We start from the raw sequence: 21119 nt of genomic DNA, 5'->3' as shown, positions 1-21119 counted from the left end.
GAATCCACCATCATTCCTTACTGCTGAGTAGCGTAATCTTTAATAATTATTCAATTAATAAATAAGAGGAAAAAAAAAGTACAAACATCAGAACATTTAAGTACTAAATATAATTAAATAAAATGAAATATAACTAAATACAGTAACTTAGCTTTGTTTTGTCTTCCACTGTTACGCATTAGATTCCGACGGTACCAAAATATATTATATCGCGACAGCAACTAACTTCCAAAAAATAACCACTGAAGTACACTCGTATTCAGAGAAACAATTTAGCATTCAAAAACGTAAAAAAACAGGGAAAAAAGCGGACTATTCACCAATTAAAAATCACTTTCTTCTGCACAGCTCAAATTCACTGCCACGTGCTACGGCGACGCTAGCGCCACTCCTCTTATACTTTCATTAGACCTTTTGTCCATCCAGGAGACTCTCAATATCCTCCTCCAGCACCACATTTTGAAGCTGTTTATTCTGTCCATATCTTTCTTTCTGAGTGTCCAAGTTTCAGCATAGATGAAAATCGAAAACACCAAGCTATTGGTGTTTTCGAAAGGGGTTTTATAGGATTTATACAGAGGAAATTTTTCAGTTAAGTCTGGAGGAGAAATAAGGAGTGAATATGGGTGTGAACATAAGATTTTTTGCTTGGAGAGTGGTGAATGAGTGGAATAGGTTGCCAGATTCTGTTGTGATCATCGCATTGGTGAATGTGTTGAAGTATGAGAGATATTGGTTAGTACTTGCCATTATGTTTTGGGCCTTCCTGTGGACTCCATGGAACTGCCTGTGTAATAATAATAATAATGTTGTGGTAATAAATGGGATTTTAATATTGAGAGATATTAGTTGGGGACAGTAGGAAAAAAATTCATTAAATACTACATCTAGTTGACTTTGCTTTATTATTATTTATATGGATACTCCATGGACTCAAAGGACTCATCGTGGAGACCCACTCTATCTATTAACACAATACCTATCATACATCTCCTTAAACCTATTCAGTGTTGGGGTGCTCACAACCACCGCTGGCAATTCATCCCATTCATTCACCAAGTAAAGGCCCTAGTCTCCACCCTTACTAACCAAACTCTTAGATGACTCCCAAGTGTGACCCTTTGTTTTCCCTCTACTCCCCATATTGAAAAATTTCTTCTTTGTTAATATTATAAAATCATTTTAGTAACTTATAAGTTTCTATCATATCCCCTCTCCTATCAACTAAATTCTGCAACACACACCCTCAATCTATCCTCAAAATAAAGAATATTCCACAGACCTGTCACTAGCTTGATTACTCGTCTTCTCTGAATCCTCTTATAAAGCTGAGAAATGGGCCATATGCAAAGCTTTTGTTAAAAATAAATAAGTAAAACAAAAATAGATGCTTTTGAAATGCAGTTTCCATTAACATTAACTGAATCCATTAACTTAAAAAAGGAAGTATTAAATATGGCAAAGATGAAAAGAGAGAATTCATCATTATCAAATTTCTGTAAATACCCTCAAGAGGCATACAGTAGATACTTGTGATAATACAGCATGAAAAGTTTACCTTATTAATTCCTGTTGACAGTGTGCCTCTAAATTAGTCTGCTGTCTGTCAGATCATCAATCCACTTAGAACTTCATCATCCTCTGGATCTTTTTTTTCTGGCATCAAACACATATTTTACTAACCTTTACTCGTCCATTCTGTTTAAGTAGCTATATTACCTGAGATTAGCTCTATTGACACATTCTAGAACATGCTGATTTGTACTGAGTACATTTAAGAGTATAACATTATCTGAATATAGTAAAGAGCTGAGTTGAATATCTCCAATTTTAATATCAGGCATAATACCACTCCATAATGTGATCCACATAGATGATGAATAACAATGGAAATAATGTGCACTTTTTTCTTTTTTTTTTTTTAAATCCAAGTTTAACATGAAACATCTTCTTGTACCTCATTCAGTTCTAACTGCTGACTTACAGCTCAAATAGTGACACTATATTGCATGATTTACACCATCTAACTAGCATTTTGAACAACTTTTCTCTTTGCAACTTGTCTTATGCATTCCTGGATCTACAAAACTTTAATGCAAATCCGTATTATATTCCTATGATTGCCATTATGTTTTGGGCCTTCCTGTGGACTCCATGGAACTGCCTGTGTAATAATAATAATAATGTTGTGGTAATAAATGGGATTTTAATATTGAGAGATATTAAGTGGGGACAGTAGGAAAAAATCTCCTCCAGATTCCAATTAATTGGTCCACTGGTTAATCGGAGCAGCCCTTTTATTTGGAAAAAGTCTGGAAGAACAAAAACAAAATAAGAATATAATAAGAATCTTCTTCATTTCTTTGAGACACAATGCCATTTAATTAGGCCATCCAATAAACTCTACCACATGATGAGTTAGAAAAATGATGTAATCTTCCTTCAAAAATTTAGCGATGATGACATCTTCAATGCTGGCAAAACACGACTATTTTATCATGTCACATTGGATGGTTCCCAGTGTTATAAACATGCTACCCTCTTTGAATCAGTGGCATTACACAATAGATTGTGTAACAGTGTGCATTCAACTATGTACGGAACTGATAAAAGAAAGCTGTTAGTTATTGAGGAAGGGCTAGGCCTTGATGCTTTAAAGTGATTAGAATGTAGAGTTTACCAGTTCAGTACCATGTGAATAAAAATGTGTGAATGACATCTGAATTTTTTAAGAATTGATTTATGAGTTGGGATGTGGAGTCGTGGAGTTACAATGAAAATCAAGACAAATTTTAGTGGTTCCTGACAACTGCTAAGGAGGTCAGTGCAAAAGATAAAATCTTTTGTGAGAAATACAGCTGATAGTTGGTGAGACATAAGCTAGACTGTTCAAAACTGTTTTGCTCACTGTGGTTTTAAGCATTCGGTCATGGATATGCAAGGTAATGCCAGTAGTAAAAATGAATCCTCATAGATGCCACATCGGATACTATGAAAAGTTGGCATCCATTGACTGCAATCTTCAATATTATAATGAAAATGAAGATTTTGAGAAGGAAATTGCAGCAAAACATTAGAAGAGCAAGAAAGTGGAAAAGATAACATTCATGAGCTTGAACAATTGACTACCCAGAATGCTATAAAACTTATTATTAGATTGCAACTGTTTCACATAGGAAGACAGTGAAGGCAGTGCTATATCTGCACTAGATACCCATGCCAATGTTGTTTATTTGCAATCAATCAAAAAATAAAGAAAGAAAGAAAGAAGACAGGCTACAATCACTTCTTATAGTGTCATTAACTGCTATGAGCTGCATGTGTATTTAATAGGAGGAAGGTCTGAAAATTTCTCGGCCTTGACCATAGATAGCGTCACTATCAGCAAGATTTTTTTTTTCTAAGTTGGTACATCTGTCATAAGCATCCATGTGAAATTGCAAGTCATTCTATCAAGTAGTTTGTTTTATACAGCTGTCTGAAGCAAAAGTGTTGTCTGCATCCCTTGAAATGGATAAAATTGAGTATCATGCGTTATAAAATTTTTTGTAAAAGAAAGTTTAATGGCAAAAGAAATTCATTTGAAGTTTATAAACGTTTATGGGCACTCTTCTCCTTAGTTTTCGACAATTAAGAAATGGACTGCCGAGTTTAAACGTGGCCATACCAGCCTTGAAGATGATCCACGTGAAGGATATCACGTGGATTATCTTCATGACCCAGAAATCATCGATCAAGTGCACAATGTGGTATTGGATGATCTTTACTGAAATTTACTGAAATTCTCTCTTTACTGAAATTTGCCGAAAATATTTCTATATGGTATTCAAGAATGTTTCAGACCACCCACGTGTATATACCCTTTTTTTATGAACCAGCATGGTATCACAGACAATAATAACATAGTGAATGATACTTTTCTTATTTCTTGTGTTTTCTTTCCATGCAAAGTTTCACACATGTTTCTGTTGATTTCACACATGTTCCATCTGTTGTGTTAGTAGTAACTAGTCTGTGTACTGAACAGAAATCCAGCAGGCACTCAACATTATCATTAGCTTTTCTCTTTACTAAAATTTTCCCAAAATATTTCTATATGGTATTTAGATCTCCATCAAGGACCAACTTTTTCTTTGTCAGCTGTCCTCTGTAAGAACAAAAAATTCCCCCACTTCTTCATTAGTAGAACCTGTCTCATAAATAGGTCTCTTTGACCAGTTCCATATTCTGATGTTTGCTAGCATACTCTGCTTGATATTGCCTGCTATTCAAGAAGATCTTTGTGTTATTCCTTCTTTTTTCTCATCATCATTATTGCCTGAATAGAACACCTTGTATTTTGAAGAATCTCACCTGTCAATGTGGTCTTGTTCTTCTTTCAGTTCAACTTCTTATATGCCTGTCTTGAATTTTTCTAATGTTAAGTTACAGTTTGTTCCAGTAGGTGATTTTTCATTTATTATTATTATTATGGGTATCTCCATGGAGTCAATAGACTCATCGTAGGAGACCCAAACTAGCAAAACAATTTCTGCCATATCTCTTCTTGAATTCATTTACAGACGAAGAGCTCACAACTAAGTCAAGCAATGAATTCCACTCATTCACCACCCTCCAGGCAAAAAACCTTGTTCTGTGACACACACTCTTCTTTAATTTCCAGGAATGACCTCTTGTTCCTCCATCACTATCACACAGCCTACTCATCTCCAAGGAATCCAGGTGACCAGACCTGAGCACAGTAATCCAAATGTGGAAGTATCAATGCTTTACAAAGGGGAATAATAACCTATTTATCTCTGGATGTCAGTGTGTTCCTCAACAACCAAGTAATCCTATGTGCAATCTTGGACACCTTAGCAATGTGTCTCCTGAACTTCATCTCCCTATCTACCAACACCTCTAAGTCCCTAGCCTCATCAATCACTTGGAGTACTGTTCCATCGATGTAGTACACAGCTGGTAATCTTTTAATCCCAAAATGCATGACTTTACACTTTTCCACATTGAACTGACATCCATTATCTTTTGGCGATTCTACCAGCTTATTTAAATCATCCTGCAAACGTTCAACATCAGCTTGATTTTTTATTGCGCTGCCCAACTTTGCATCATCAGCAAACAACTGAATATATTCCTATAAGTCATTCTATCTTTTACTTGCTACATAGCGGAAGAACTCTTTGGGATTACCCTTGATCTCTTTGGCTAAGGTCTTCTCATAATCTGATTTAGCTTTTCTTACTACGCTGGTAACCTTCCTAGCTTGAGCCTTGTACTGCTCATGGGTGTACTGATCGCCTTTCTCCTTGTAAATTCTCCATAACATTTTCTTTTTTTGCAGATCAAGCTTGATACTACTGCTCATCCATCTAACACCTGCCTTATTTGACTTCCTGACCATGGGGACATAATTTGATATTGCTTTCCTCAGATACCTGCTGATTTTATCCCATGCACTGCTAACATCTTTCCCCTGCAATATGTTCTGCCATGGGATGGCTGCAAGCTCACTCCGAAGCTTATTATAATTGCCTAACCTGTAGTTCCATATATACCCCCTTCTTAACAGAAAAATCCACAGATTTTGCAACCTCCCAAGTCAATACCACATTGTTGGATCCTACTTGTTCTTAATCTATACTTTGGATCCGACATGTTAATCACTATGATGTTCTTAAACAATTGATAAGTTGTAAGTTGATTTCTAATTCAAATATAAAGAAAATTTATATTTAAAGACTGCGCCGTTTATATCTGAATTAGTTCAAGAATTGAAGATAAACCAACTCACAACTATCTCTCCTTTTAGGTGTTAATATTATATATACTGGCTGAATATATTTGACTTATTTATCACTCCCGCTTTGGTTCGAATATTTTATGAATGGTGCAGTAAAAGAGATTCAGGCAAAATACAACTTTAGATTAACAAAAACTAACATTTAATTTAGAATCACAAATTTTGCACTTAAGATTCTTCTTCTTCTACACGTTATTCCCGCTTCCTGTGCAGGGTCTGCGTGTTATTTAGATGCGACTTCTTGTTAGTACTACTCCCAACCGACCGGTCGCCTGGTCTGCCGCTGGGGGGGGGGAGGATATATTTTTGACTGTAGAGGCGTATGTTCACGGGGCCGGTTTGCCTGCTTGCGGGATGAAAAACGCCAGATAAACTGGCGGAAAAAACCCTACTGACCGCGCCCAAGACCGGCTAACTTGGCTATGCCTGAGGAAGATCCTCAAATTCCTCACGTTTAGAACGGGAATCGAACCTGGGACACTCCTTCCCCAGGCATATGGTTGCGAAGCGCAAAGCCACTAGGCTAATCGCGCAGTCTACAAATTTTTCACTTACTTAAGATCAAATCACTAAATAAGTTATTATAAGCACTTCAGCCTTTCTGATGATAAAGTCATACAAGCTCAGACATTGGTAATTCTGTTATCTGTAATACAGTCTTCTCACAGTTCCTTTTAACTATTTAATAAAATTCCTTAATGATCATTCACATCAATATCTCATAGTTCTTTAAGTTTCAAATACAATAAAAATTGCAGCAATACCTCTTTACAAGCAAACACTTATAAATACACTTTAGCTAATTTCCACAATAGTTACTGTTATTATAAGGAAATTCTAGGATGAAACTCCCACACTTCTCTGCAAAGGAATATTAATGGTTGGAATAATCTTACCGATAATCTTCTTTGTTCATGAACTTACAAACATTTTTTTTTAACTGTAAACACTTTTAACAATAATCAGCACTCATTAAAATAAATCTTCAAAGCATTAACTGAATTAATTCACGGTTACTAAACACATAAACAAACGTTCTTGCATGAAGTACTACTGATCACTCATGAAATAAGGCAACACACAATAATTCCTTAACTTGAGGTTTTATATGCACAGTTGTTCACTGTTCCGGCATTCAATTAATTCTTTAGACACTACAATTCTAAACACAGCTAACGGTAAACTTCAATTTTACAGCCTCTACTATTCTAGTAACTCCGTGCTTCATTTCAAGATTCTATGTGTCCTTGACAGGTCGGCCCTGAAATTAAATATCAACTCAAGTATTGCTAGTCTATTTAGTAGTCACTCAGCTGTGTTCCATAGCTATAATTGTTATTCTACAATTTATTAGCTAATCGCCTCTCGACTAGTAGACTTTATTAGCTGCTTGAGTGATTTGCCAACTCGCTGTTATCACACTGTGATTCCCTAATGCCGAATGCTCTGATTCCAACCTAATGCCAATCCTCTCTTTTTTCTCTCTCTTAAATTAATATAATTTCAGCGTTCATCGCTTTTTATATCTGTTCTTCCTGCCTAAATTATTCTCGTGATTTTCTTTCTAAAACTCTTTTCAATAAACCCTCTCTTCACGTGGTGTTCCAAAAACGTGCTCGTTCACTTACATACGTCTTCATGACAACAAAACAAAACATAATAAAATTGAGCTATTACATAACGTTAAATTTCTACAAATAGGAATAAATAGAGAATATTAACATTTCAAATATGTGCAGTTAAATTATCAAATACAAGTTCTTATAATATTAACATAGTAATAATTAAAATAGCTTAATAATATTTAATACAGTCTTTTCATTATTAATACATATATCTTGATTAAATAATTAAATATTAGACAAAATTAAGGTAGTTATATGAATATTAAATTATAAACAAGTGATTTACATTAAATAATATTTACAAATGTAGCCTTTGCCATGGTGGATTATGTTGGATTCTGAGGAGAGTATTAATAATTTAAATTTCTCTTCATTCAGAATCCAACAACATGATCGCTTTCACCAATTGGAGGTAACGAGGACACCTTACATATAACCTCTGAACCAATAACTAGGTCCAACACTCTCACACCACGTGTCCCTTCAGTTGTATGCTGTTTCAAGTAATTATCTTGTAGAAGATGTATGAACTCCATTTTCTTTTTGCTATGTGATATTTCCTCCTTCCAATTGATATCACTGTAATTAAAATCCCCCTTAATAATCCCTAAACCTGCACTCATTGCACTAATTTGCTGATGCATGAATTCAATATCTCCCCCTGTACTCCCTGGCCTATAGCAGCATCCAACTGTTTATTTGGTTGCATTGGTCACTATTTCGCACCAGACAGCCTCAAATGAACTCTCATTCAAGTCTATCATCTTGATATACTACTTTCTCTGGCTGTAACACATCAGCTATCATCAACAGTACAACTTCACCTGTTCTAACTTCTCTATCCTCCCTGAAAATACTGTACCCATCACATTCAATTCCAGTGACCACATCTTCTGCTGACAGCCAAGTTTCACTAATGCCTATAACTTTTGGTGAGATTGCACTGACTAATGCCAAAAATTCTTCTCTCTTATTTCGAATGCGTCTTGCATTGGTATACAAAAATTGCAGATTCCCTCTAGATCTTGTACTGGCTTTAGAACTGATATATAAGTCACTAATTTCAGTAGTCCCATGCCAATTTTTATCCCCTCTCTTCTGCAATTTATTTTGCGTATAAGGATCAATAAATATACAATCAGTGCTAAAGTTTCTCTCTCTTACACTCAACCTTTTCAATATTAGTTTCTCTGCCCAATTACTTCAATTTGTTTAGAAAACAGTGACTTCTTCAATCGCTTATGTCCTTCAATGTTCAGATGCAGTCCATCTCTAGCATACAACTGTCTTTTTCCTTCAAACACACTCCAAACATCAACAAATTCCAAACTTTTTTTTTTGCACATTCTTGCAATCATATCATTCATTATCATCACTCGTAATAGTCAAAACGAGGCAGCACACACACTATCCTCCCATTGACACTTTTCCTCTTCACAATATCTAACAATGTTCTTAAATCTTTTCCTACCTGATTTATACCACCACTCAGGTCATTTGTACCCACCATAACTATCATCTTTTCTGCTTCATGCCCTCTCTTTATTGCAAAAGCCAATCTTTCTATTGTCCCACCAGCCTAGCACTCCTCATGCATACCACTCTCCATACCCTTAATCATAGAATCACCATATATATCTTACTACTCTTAACTTCATTCAAGTCCACACAAGCGTCACTCATGGACTCATTTTCTGCACTATTCACCATGACTCTTCCAATGAAATGTGAGAGTGGGGGAAAGTAATTCTATTACTCTCCCCCCCCCCCACTCTCACGACATCTCATTTCTTCTAGGCCACTTGTGATTTTATTTTGTTGACTCTCAGTCACTCCCATACTATTTATTACTGCATCATTCAAAGACTCACCCATACGTAATCCTGTTCTAGTTACTTCAGCTAAAGTAATCTCTATAGGCCTAATTTCTCTGTTTAACACATTTAACTCAGTTTTAACTTCCAGTATCTCCTTACTGAGCACTTCCAATTCCTCATGCAGAAGATGAAGGTCATTTTTCATTTTGATGAACTCCCGCCGAATTTCTTCCGCTACGGTCCCAATGTCAGCTTCCATTCCTAAACGCTCCAGCCTATCCCGACACTTCTCATATACGTCGACATTTTCGTTCTTCTCATTTAGCCAGACCAACCACAGATCCTTCACATTCTTCGGCGCATACATATAGCAGTTTCTGCAACGCATCCATTGTGAAAAATCTAACGCTGAGCCAGCCTTTCATGTAGAAGTAGAAGTCCTGCGTGCCGCTGATGTACGTTTCTTGTTGGACGCCATCTTTACACATTGAAGTAGTGAAACAAACGGCAGTGAAAACACAATGTATACAACACAGTTCCGAACAGTAACACCACTGAAGGACACTTGTATATAACCGATGCATAACTGCAGCACAATTTGAGACAAAAAGCTACACTATATTTAAATTTAAAAACACGTTTTCTAGACTAACTAAACACGATCGCCACATGGTTTTCTGACAAAAACAGTGGGAACTTTCTTTAACTAGGTAGCTTCCCAATCAACATGACATTCCATCATTTTGTTTTGATTTAAGCCAATAAGAATACAATTTACTTGGCTAAATCTCAAATTGCCAATCATTCTTCATTCAGTATTCAGGTAGATATTAAATATTCAGGTCCAATCCTCATCTTCTCATGGTATACCATGAGAAGATGAGGATTGGACATTAGGTCAAGAGCCCCAGTTTTCTCCACTATAAAAGGTTATGTGGAAGTCTTCCCTCAATTCCTAAATAATTAAATCATGGAAAACCAGATGTCCTGAACATTAATTTGATAACAGAGACATTTCAAAAATTACTTATGGAAGAATAAAAAAATAGGAAAAATGAAGGAAAATAGGGAAGATAAAGGATAACATGGTTTCCTGATGGTTTCATATTATTAGACTGAAATAAATAGTTAAATTTGTTTTAGAATTTATACAGGAAAAAATACTTAAATCTATTAGTTTCTACTTTGGATATGAGAAGGAAATTCAGTTAAAAATGCACAACTGAATTCCTATAAATTTATGGTTCGGTAGTATAGCTATACTTAATAAACTAACATACAGAGACTCATTGATCACGGGAGTACTTAATAAAAATGTGACCAACTCATGCTTTTGGGCAAAAATTCACGAAATTCGCCATGCCATCCAGATACAAAAAAGGTAAGTCAAGGAAATTGTGACATGGTTGGTAAAAATGATTTGAGAGGCAAGAAGTATTCTATGAGAGAGGATGTAAAGGAGTTATTAGAAGAGGCAAAACTGAAGAGCAAGAAGGCGAAGATTGTAAGTCTCCTACCATGCTATGATAGAGGAGAACTGAGGAGGAGGGCATTGATAGCCAATGAGTCTGTATGTAGATTGTGCAGAAGGAATGATATAGTATTTGTGGAGAAAGATGGATTTGTACAGTGCTGATGGACTGCACTGTTAGGTGTGTAGAGAGCTTTGTTCACTGAGCATGCTGAAGCGCAAATTCAGGGAAACTTAAGCAAATTGGGTAGAAGCAAATGAGTTTGTCTGAAGGCACAGATGAAGTGAGTGGGTGTAAGAATAAACAAGTGAGGAATCTAGTATCTCAAGCAAAATTATTGAATAGGGTAGTTAATTCAGAAAGTCAAGGTAGGTGTGGAGCCTAAAGAGATGCTGCTGTTTCTATATGCTAATGCCAGAAGTATCAGGAACAACAAGGAGGAGTTTTTGGCATTGGTTAGTACAATCTTGCCAAAAGGTATAAGCAATAGTGAGACTTAGCTAACAGCAGATGATGTAGTTACATGAATAGAATATTAAGGGTTTAGTATTTTCATTAGAACTGAGGAGGAGGAGGGCAATGATAGCCAATGAGTCTGTACGTAGATTGTGCAGAAGGAATGATGTAGTATTTATGGATTTGTGGAGAAAGATGGATTTGTACAGTGGATTTGTACTGCTGATGATAGCAGATGAATTACAGCCAAAAAAGAATAGGAGATGGACAGGAGGGTGGCTGTTCATTTGAAGCAATCTGGTGTGAGATTAAGGCCAGTAAGACAAAATATACAGTTAGTTGTTTTTATAAGCCAGAGAATTCCACAGATGATCTGGAAGACGATGCATTGCTAAATTAGTACAATGAGTACAGGTTGAGTGATTATTATGGGGACTTCAACTATGCAGATATAGGCTGGAAGGAAGAAAGATCATATGGCAGGAAGGAAATTGAATTTATACACCTACTAAGAGTTAATTACTAAAAGCAGTATGCAATGGAGAGGACTAGAGATGGGAGAGTATTGGACCTGTTCATAGGATCAGAAGAGCTATCCATAACCAAAGCGACCACATTGCCTTTGATTGGTGAAAGTGACCATGTGGTCTTGACTTGGGAGATTGTAAAACATGAGGAATGTTCTGTCAAAAAGGAGTATATGTGGAAATACAAGGCAGACGATTATGACAAGCTTAGGAAGTAGCTTAAATCTTTGCCATGGCATAAAACACTGCAGGATTAAGATGTTAGTAGTGCATGAGATATAGTGAAAGGTCATCTAGAGAAAGCAGTATCAAATTGTATACCTAAGTGTAAGGAGAGTTATTCAGATAGGAGTTAGATGGATGAGTAATATCATTAATCACGAGCTGCAGAAGAAGAAAATGCTGTGGAGGATATATAAGGAGAAAGGTGATCAAAAAACTCATGACCAGCACTGACTCAGAGGCAAGAAAGGTGACAAGCATGACAAAGAAGGCAAAATCAAATTATGAGAAGAATCTAGCAAAGAAGGTAAAAGGAAATCCTAAAGCCTTCTTTCATTATGTGGCAAGTAAGAGGAAGAATGCCTATGGAAGATTAACCTTAATGAGTGATGATGGTTACGAGGAGACAGAAGTGGATAAAATAATTAAGTTACTGAGTAACCACTTTTGTAAGGGTATATCAACCTAATAAGGTTACTGCTTTAACCTATGTGACACACACTAATGCAGGAACAGAGATTGATGAATTGGTATTTCTTCGGATATTGCAGATTCTCCATTTAAATATAGCTGTGGGATTAGATGGGATATCAGCTAGAGATTTGCAAGAATGTGCAAGGGAACTGGCAATGCTTCTGACTAGAATCCTTAATTTAAGTCTCAGCTCTGGTAGAGGACCAAAGGAGTGGAAAGAGGACAAAATGATTCCCTTACATAAGAGAGGTTCCAGAATTGCAGTAGCAAATTATAGATCAATCAGTATCTCAAGCATGGTAGTAAAAGTACTAGAAAAATTGGTCAAAATGATAATTTGAGGATGGGTGGATGAAAATATGATACTGTATGAGGATCAGCATGGTTCAGAAATTCAGAGGATCAGAATCGAGGATTGAGGATCAGAAATTCAGCAAAATCATCGTTTACACGATGATTTTGCTGAATTTTGCAAAGGCATTTGAAGATTAGCACACTGAACTCTGTTATGCAAATTAGAACAAATGGGAATGGATATGCTGGCAAACTAATATATGGAGAGGCAGAATCGAAGCAAAAGCAGGTGACTAGTAGTGTGCCGCGGAGTTCAGTGCTGGGACCATTTTTTGTTTAATTTCTTCATAAATGATATAGAAAATAACCTGGAAGGAAATATTCAGTTTTTGCTGATGCAAAATTAGGTAGAGTAATAGTTAATTAAGTGATGTGGAGAGCTTGCAGGGCGATTTAAATAGGCTGTCAATGTAGCCAAAAGTTAATAGGTGTCAGTTTAATGTTGAAAAATGTAAAGTTATGCATTCTGGTATAAACAGATTACAAGCCATTTATCACATGGCACTGTACTCCAGGAAATAGAGGAAGCTAGAGATTTAGGGGTGGTGGTAGACAGATAGTTAAAGTTTAGAGGACATATTGCTAAGAATGCGAAGGTAGCCCATAAGATTACTTGATTATTGAAGAACACATTAACAAGTAGAGATAAGGAAGTTATCATTCCTCTTTATAACGCCTTGATATGCCCACATTTGGATTACTGTGCCCAAGTCTGGTCCCCTGAATTTCTTGGGGATGAGTTAGCACTGGAGAGTATTCAGTGGCAATGAATATTCCTCAGCATCCTGTGGAATGTTCCCTATGAGGATAGATTGAAGGTGTGTGGATTGCAGAAATTGGTTGATAGGAAGAAAACAGGGGATATGACAGAAACATTTAAGTTGCTCAAAGGATTTTATAGAAATGATGCAGGGGAAATGTTTCAGCACTAAGCTAGAGGGACCAGAACAAGAGGTCATCCCTGGAAGTTGTATAAAGATGTAGTTAGTAGGGGTGTGAGGACTAGATTTTTTGCTTGAGAGTTGTGAATGAATGGAATGAGTTGCCACAGTCACTTGTAAGTGCTTTTTCTGTTAATGGGTTCAAGAAGAGGTATAGATTGGGTCTCTCGCAATGAGTCTTCAGACTCCATAGAGGTTCCTGTATTATAATAATAATAATAATAATATAGGTTGCTATATATGAACATAGGTCAAGACGGAGCAATGTAATGTGTGGGCGTGACATTTAAAGCATTTATCGTGAATCCTTACCGTCAGCAGTTATACTGCCTTTTACTATATTTTGTTAATGGTTGTTTGAAATAATCTATATCTATTTGAAAAACAAATAGATAAAGAATGATATTCTTTCTGATTTTTCAGTGAGATGAAGATTGATATGGGACCCAAAGAGGCGGTTGGTAAGAATTATTACAGTTTAATTGATGTCATTTGAATACTTATTTTTTTATTTGTTATAGAAAAATTTTATGTGTAGTATTGTACCATGGTAAGTAATAAAAAGCTGTTTAGTAAAATAATATTGTCACTAATCTTTTGGTATGATTTTGACTGTTATCTTCAAAGAATAACATGATTTAGTAACATGAAATAACATTCTGTTAAATAAAAAAAACAGTGAAATATTATTATTATTATTCAAACCTCCATGGAGTGAAGAGACTCATCGCAGGAGGTCCTTCCTAGGAACACAAAGTCTATCATACCACTCCTTGAACTCATTGACCGTTCTTGCTCTCACCACTCTATCAGGCGATGCATTCCACAGTTCCAACACCCTCCACGCAAAGACCGAGCACACTCCTTACCCTCTTGCTCACAGCTTCCTTTTGTACTTTCCAGGAATGGCTCCTTGTCATCGCTCCTTCCTGCTGCTCCACCAAGTGAAAGAACTCCCCAGTGTCCACCCTGTAACTGCCTCTCAGCAGTTTAAAAGTCTCAATGATATCATCTCTCCTTCTATCTACCAAACTCTGCAGTCCACATTCCCTCAGCCAGTCCTCACAATTAACATTGTACAGTCCTGAAACCATCTTTGTTATCTGCCTCTGCACCCTTTCAGCAGTTAATATATCCCCTTCAAATCCTAGGGACTGAATATTTGAGAACAGTAGTCTAAGTGCTGTCTGATCAGGGTCTTATACAACTGAATGATAACTCTTCTATCTCTGCAGGTCAGCATCCTTCTAAGTATTGCAGCAATATGTCCCCTGAATTTCAGTTGTCTATCAATCATCATCCCCAGATCTCTTGTCTCCCCTACTTCCTCCAGTACAGTTCCTCCCATCGATGTATCCCAAACTTCAAGACCTTACATTTTGCTGCATTAAACCGAGACCCCCATTCATTTGCCCATCTGTCTAGTTTATTCAAACATCATTTGCAAGAGGACATGAAGCTGGGAAGGGCTATTAGTAACAGTACAGATGTGATGGACCTGCAATAGGATTTAAATAAACTAGACAGATGGGCAAATGAACTGGGTATCGGTTTAATGCAGAAAAATGTAAGATCTTGAAGTTTGGGATACATCGATGGGAGGCTGCATACTCGATTGGAGGAACTATACAGCAGGAAGTAGGGGAGACGAGTTTAAACAATACAGGTCCAGTACTGAGCCCTGTGGAATCCCACTTGTAACCTTCTGCTTCCTTGATATTGCCCCACCATACACAACTCTCTTTCATACCTAACAGACAGCCAATCCTGAATCCATTGGGCTAACCCAACATCTAAACCCATGTGCTGTAATTAAATATCAGCTTATCATGTGGCACCCTGTCAAATGCCTTTGCAAAATCAAAAAAAAAAAAAAAAAAATGGCAGTGTGTACCTTTCCCTCATCAACTGCTCTTGTCACTTTATTATAAAAGGCAATCATATTGCTTAAGCAAGAGCGCCCCTTAACAAATCCATGTTGATTCTCACAGATAACATTATTCTCATCTGCCCAATGCTGTATATAGTCTCTCGCTAATTTCTCCAAGACCTTAACAACTACTGATCACACACACAAACTGGCCTATGATTTAACAAATCCATGGATGGAAGGTAAGATAGTGCCATTGCATAAGGATAGTAGCAGGCCAGAAGTGTCTAATTATAGACCAGTTTGTGTGTCACCAGTAGTTGTTAAGATCCTGGAGAACTTAGTGATGGACTATACACAGCATTTGGCAGATGAGATGTATAGTCCCGCACTAATTTCTCCAAGATCTTAACAACTACTGGTGACACACAAACTGGTCTATAATTAGACACTTCTGGCCTGCTACTACCCTTATGCAATGGCACTATCTTACCTTCCATCCATTCCTTGGGTACCTTTCCCATAGCCAGACTTTCATTGAATAGCCAGGTCAAAGGAGCTGTCAGTTCTTTGGCACTTTCTCTCAAAACTCATGGTGAAATACCATCCAGTCCCACTGCTTTACTGACATTCAGAGTACTCGGTATTTGGAACACACTCTCCTCTTGCACCTCTATACCTCAAACCTGCCCCCCCCCCCCAGTATTAAAACCTTCTTCTCCAGGATGAAATACTCCAATAAAGTGTTTATTGAACAATTCCACTATGTCCTATGCATCAGTCACTCTATTCCCATTTTTATCCCAGAATGTCATTCTTCCACAATCATTTCTCCTCCTCCAGGCTGTATAGCTAAAAAATTCCCTAGGATTTCTTTGGATCTTAGTACCAATCTCTTCTCATATTCCAGTTTTATCTTCCTCACCATACTAGTCATTCTCCTGGCCTGAGTCTTATATTCTTCGTGCGTCTGCTCTCCACCCCCCTCTCCTTATATCTCTTCCATAATCACTTTTTCATCTGCAGTTCCGATTTGATATTGTTTGTCATCCACTTTGCACCAAATTGTGTCCGCTTCTTCACTTGTGGAATACAGATTACTACTGCTTCTTCTTCTTCTTCTTCTGCAGCTTCTCCCACTTAGGTGGGGTCACTGTTGATGATGAGTCTCCTCCACATCCTCCTGTCTTGGGCTGTCACCACATCCAAGTTCTTCATCCTCAAGTCCTCTTCTACCAGCTCCCTCCATCTCTTATTTGGCCGCCCATGCTTCCTCCTTTCTTGCACATCCATCTGCATGACCCTTCTTCCCACATATTCGTCCTCCCTTCTCATCACATGACCAAACCATCTCAACCTTGCCTCCTGTATCTTCGCTGCTAAGTTCGTAACTTTCACTGTTCCCCTCACATAGTCATTTCTCAGACGATCCTTTCTGGTCACGCCGCACATCCACCTAAGCATTGTCATCTCTGCTACTTCCATCCTGCTGATGTTATTTTTCCTCAGGGCCACAGTTTCTATAGCATACGTCATAGCTGGCCTCACTACTGTCCTATAGATTTTGCCTTTCAGATTGATCGGCACCCTCTTATCGCATAGATAAACACTCCAGCCATCTCTCTCCAGTTCCTCCAACCCGCTTGTATCTTACTTCTCACTTCCTTCTCAGCCCTGTAACTTCTTCCACTGTTGAACCTAGGTATCTAAAGTCCCTCACCTTCCTGATGACATTTCCTTCCAGCTCCAGATCTGTCTCCTGGCTGCCGTCCACTTTGCAACACATATACTCTGTCTTACCTCTGCTCAGTCTCATACCTCTCTCTTCCAGTTCTTTCCTCCATCTTTCCAGTTTAGCTGCCACTTCTTCTCTTGAATCTGCACACAGCAAGATGTCATCTGCATACAACATTGTCCAAGGTGCATCTTCTCTCACCTCCTCTGTCACCACCTCCATCACAATATTAAACAGAAACAGACTTAATGCTGACACTTGATGCAAGCCAACTGTTACTTGAAAACTTTCTATCTGTCCTAGACAGGTCTGAACACTTTTCTTCACATTTCTGTACATCTCCCGCACCAACCTGACATATTTCTCTGGAACCTTCTTCACCTCCAGACTTCTTGCTTTGGCACTCTATCGTATGCTTTCTCCAGATCAATAAATGCCAGATGTAGCTCCCGTTGTTTCTCTCGAAACTTTTCCATCATCTGCCGTAACCCAAAGATAGCATCTGTTGTTGATCTACCAGGCATGACGCCAAATATAGCTTACTATTGCTGCTAACAAATATTCCTTCACCATTTCCCAAGCACTAATGATATCCTGGCCTTCCATTTCCACCCTCCATGGAATTGCCCCAAGTTGCTATCTGAGACTATTATAATCATGTACCTTATAATTCCACATATGTTCCATTTTCTTTGATACTCCTGCATGTCTATTCATTTTCCATGTCAAAACCACATGGTCACTCTTCCCAACTGGGGGGGGGGGGTCATCTCAGTTATTATCAGCTCTTCTGATGCTATGACCAAATCCAAAACCCTTGAACCTCTTGTTTCCTCTATTACATGTTGCCTAAAACATTTGTCCCTCAAGAATTCAAAAATTCCATTCCCTTATTACTGCATACATTTTCCTCTTCCCAGCTTATACTGCTGTATTAAAATCTCCCATAACAATCTTTCTTCTTGTACTTGCCAAGCTCAACTGCCTAAACATATCCTGCTCCTCGCTCTGTGCTCCTTGGCTTGTAGCCACACACCACTAAATATGCTGTCTTACCCACCTCTACCTCACACTGTATGCTTTCAAAACTATTAGTGTCTCTGCCTTACAAAGCCTCCACTCTTAGAGGACATGAGTCATTGTTTATCATAAGCAGTACTCCATCACTGCATTTTTCCTTCCTATCTTGCCGTAAAATGCTGTACCCTGATACTTCTATTCCTATTATTATTATCATCTTCCATCAACCATGTCTCAGTGATCCCAATAATCTTTGGCCAGGCTGATGCTATCAGCACTACCATTTCATCTCCTTTATTCCGGATACTCCTGGCATTAGTATAAAGCATAACAATGTTACTGCTTCTATACTTATCATTATCCCTTCCAAACCCCACTAGATTCAGAGTTACCTGATGTCATCATCCTCCCCCAAGCACCCATTCTCACAAGAGGCCACCCCTGCTACCATCCACCCTGGGAACTCTAGTTTCCCTGCATTGACACACCAACTTATTCAGAAGACAGCAATCTCTCCAGATGTGTATGTCCTTCCTCATTCAAATGCAAGCGGTCTCTCGCATATAGTTCATTTCTGTCCTCAAATGTCCTCCAAGCATCCACATATTCCAGTCCTTTCTTCGGACAAATTCTGGCTATTATGCTATTCATTATTACTGCTCTTCTGCTAAGCTCCTCATCTTCATGCCTGGGTAACACACACACTATCTTTCCTCTCTGCGTTTTATTTTGTACAACCACAGGCATGAATCTCAGATTTCTTGCCACTCGATTTACACTGCCCCCATCACAGTCATTTCATCCACCATTTCATCTCGCTTAATTGCCATAGCCACACTTTCTGTCGTTCCTCCAAGCAAACACTCCTCTGGATCCTATCTTGCACACCACGGATCATCGAGTCTCCATACATCATACCTCTTACCACTCTGTTCATTGATTGCTCACCTGCATTCCTCACTCCGTCTCCTCTAACCCTTTCTCTCAGTGTTTCCCTACTTACCTGTTTGTCCTGACATCACTTTATCCCTGGTTCCAGCACTCCCTTGCATTCTTCTCACTTCCTCTGACTGTTTCCATTCTCTCTTCTTCTATCATTCCCATAACTCTTTCTCTCATTCCCTCTCTTCTACTGATTCTATTCTCTCCTCTTCTATCATTCCCATAACTCTCTCTCTCACTCTTCCTCTGATTCGCCTTGCATTCATCTCTTCCATTTGCCTACTCTCATCTTTCATACTTCTCATCTCATTTCCAAGACAAATCCACCTCCTGTTTTAACTCATCTATCTCTCTCTCTCTCTGCAAGTTAGTCACTCTTATTCGCCATTCAACCTCCCAATCAAGACCTTCTCCGAAAACTTCACAATCATTCCAATTTTCCACGCTTCCCACTCTTATTTTTTCATTCATAATTTGCTTGTTATTCTCATCTATCACACTACTTGTCTCTCAAGATTCTCTTGACACAACGAGGTTGGATATCGTAACATCTAACTCACTGAATTCCTCCCATTGCTTACATTTTACACATATACACACACTCCCCCTTCTCTCACCAGCCACATATCTAACTGCTGGGACACATGCCACAAATCCTGCATGCCACAAAATCCTGTATTATGTTACACAAAATAGAGTCCTTGAATGGGGGAGGATTTAGTGAAATGTCATTTGTAATTGGAGCTGTGGCTGCTGCCATCCTTAACTTAGTGCCGAGGAACTACTACCTAATGCATTTTATTTTACATAAATATATGAGTTATATTTCACTGCCTTTTTATCTAACAGCATCCTTCAGCATGAATAATTGTAGGAAACACTAGAAAGGACCAATTCAAAAATATGCTTTGCAGTCATATAAAAACATCAGTTTTATGCTAATAACTTCATCAGTTTTATGAAAAGTATAATACTTTAGTAATATACTTTTCAATCTATAATTGTGGAAAAACTAACTTAAAAGGCTTATTGTGTTTCATTACAAACTGACAGACATGCCTATTTTCAAATTCTGTGACCTTCGAATAATATGAGAGAGTTGTTTGAAAAGTTCGGTAAATTTCCAAAGGAGAAATTTCCAATAAAAATGGAGAAAAATGAGTTTCGTGCAGTGATAAAACACTTTTATTTGAAGAAGTGGACAGCTGTGCAGATCAAAGCCGAGTTAGATGCAGTTCATGGGGACTCTACACCAGCATTAAAGACTTTATTTTTGGATAAATGAGTTTAAATGTGGTCATAAATCCATTGAAGATGAAACGTGCTTTGGATTCCCAACTGAGGTCACTACAAAGGAAATGATTGACAAAATCCATGGTATCGTTATGGAAGACTGCCGAGTGAAAGTGTGCAAGATTGCTGCGATTGCAGGCATCTCAACTGAACGGGTGTATCCTGCACAAAAAATTGCACACGAAAAAGCTGTATGCGTAATTGGTGCCACGATTGTTGACTGTCAATCAAAAATGCATGCAAAAAGACATTTCAACATAGTGTTTGGCGATGTTTAATTGCAATTTGCAGGATTTTTTGCGTCGATTCGTGACTGTAGATGAAACTTGGATCCATACTACACATCTGAGTCCAAGAAGCTGTCAAAACAGTGGACAGTGCCCGGTGTAAAAGCACTGAAAAAAGCAAAGACTGTTTTGTTAGCTGGGAAGGTGACGGCCACTGTTTTTTTTTGGGATTCCCAAGGAATTATCATGATAGAACTATTTGGAAAAGAGTAAGACAATAACAGGAGTCTATTATGCATCATTGTTGGACCGTTTAAAAGAACTGAAGAAAAAATTGGCAC

General features: G+C 37.8%; 1 protein-coding gene across 3 annotated transcripts in view; it reads left to right on the top strand.

Annotated features, from left to right (window-relative positions):
- Window positions 1-21119, top strand: part of LOC150102917 (UNC93-like protein MFSD11) — a 424271-nt gene that overhangs the window by 189488 nt on the left and 213664 nt on the right. For all 3 annotated transcript variants that reach the window (XM_090398563.1, XM_090398562.1, XM_090398564.1), the window contains exon 7: window positions 14115-14152. In XM_090398563.1, the coding sequence (XP_090254689.1) occupies window positions 14115-14152 (38 nt within the window). The remainder of the gene's footprint in view (window positions 1-14114; window positions 14153-21119) is intronic.

The sequence above is a fragment of the Typopeltis vanoorti genome, chromosome 9 (genome assembly GCF_054136105.1).
Source record: "Typopeltis vanoorti isolate ZY-2024b chromosome 9, IOZ_Tvanoo_1.0, whole genome shotgun sequence".
Lineage (NCBI taxonomy): Eukaryota > Metazoa > Arthropoda > Arachnida > Uropygi > Thelyphonidae > Typopeltis > Typopeltis vanoorti.
The sequence above is the reverse complement of the archived record's forward strand: the minus strand, read 5'-3'. Positions and strand labels throughout refer to the sequence as shown.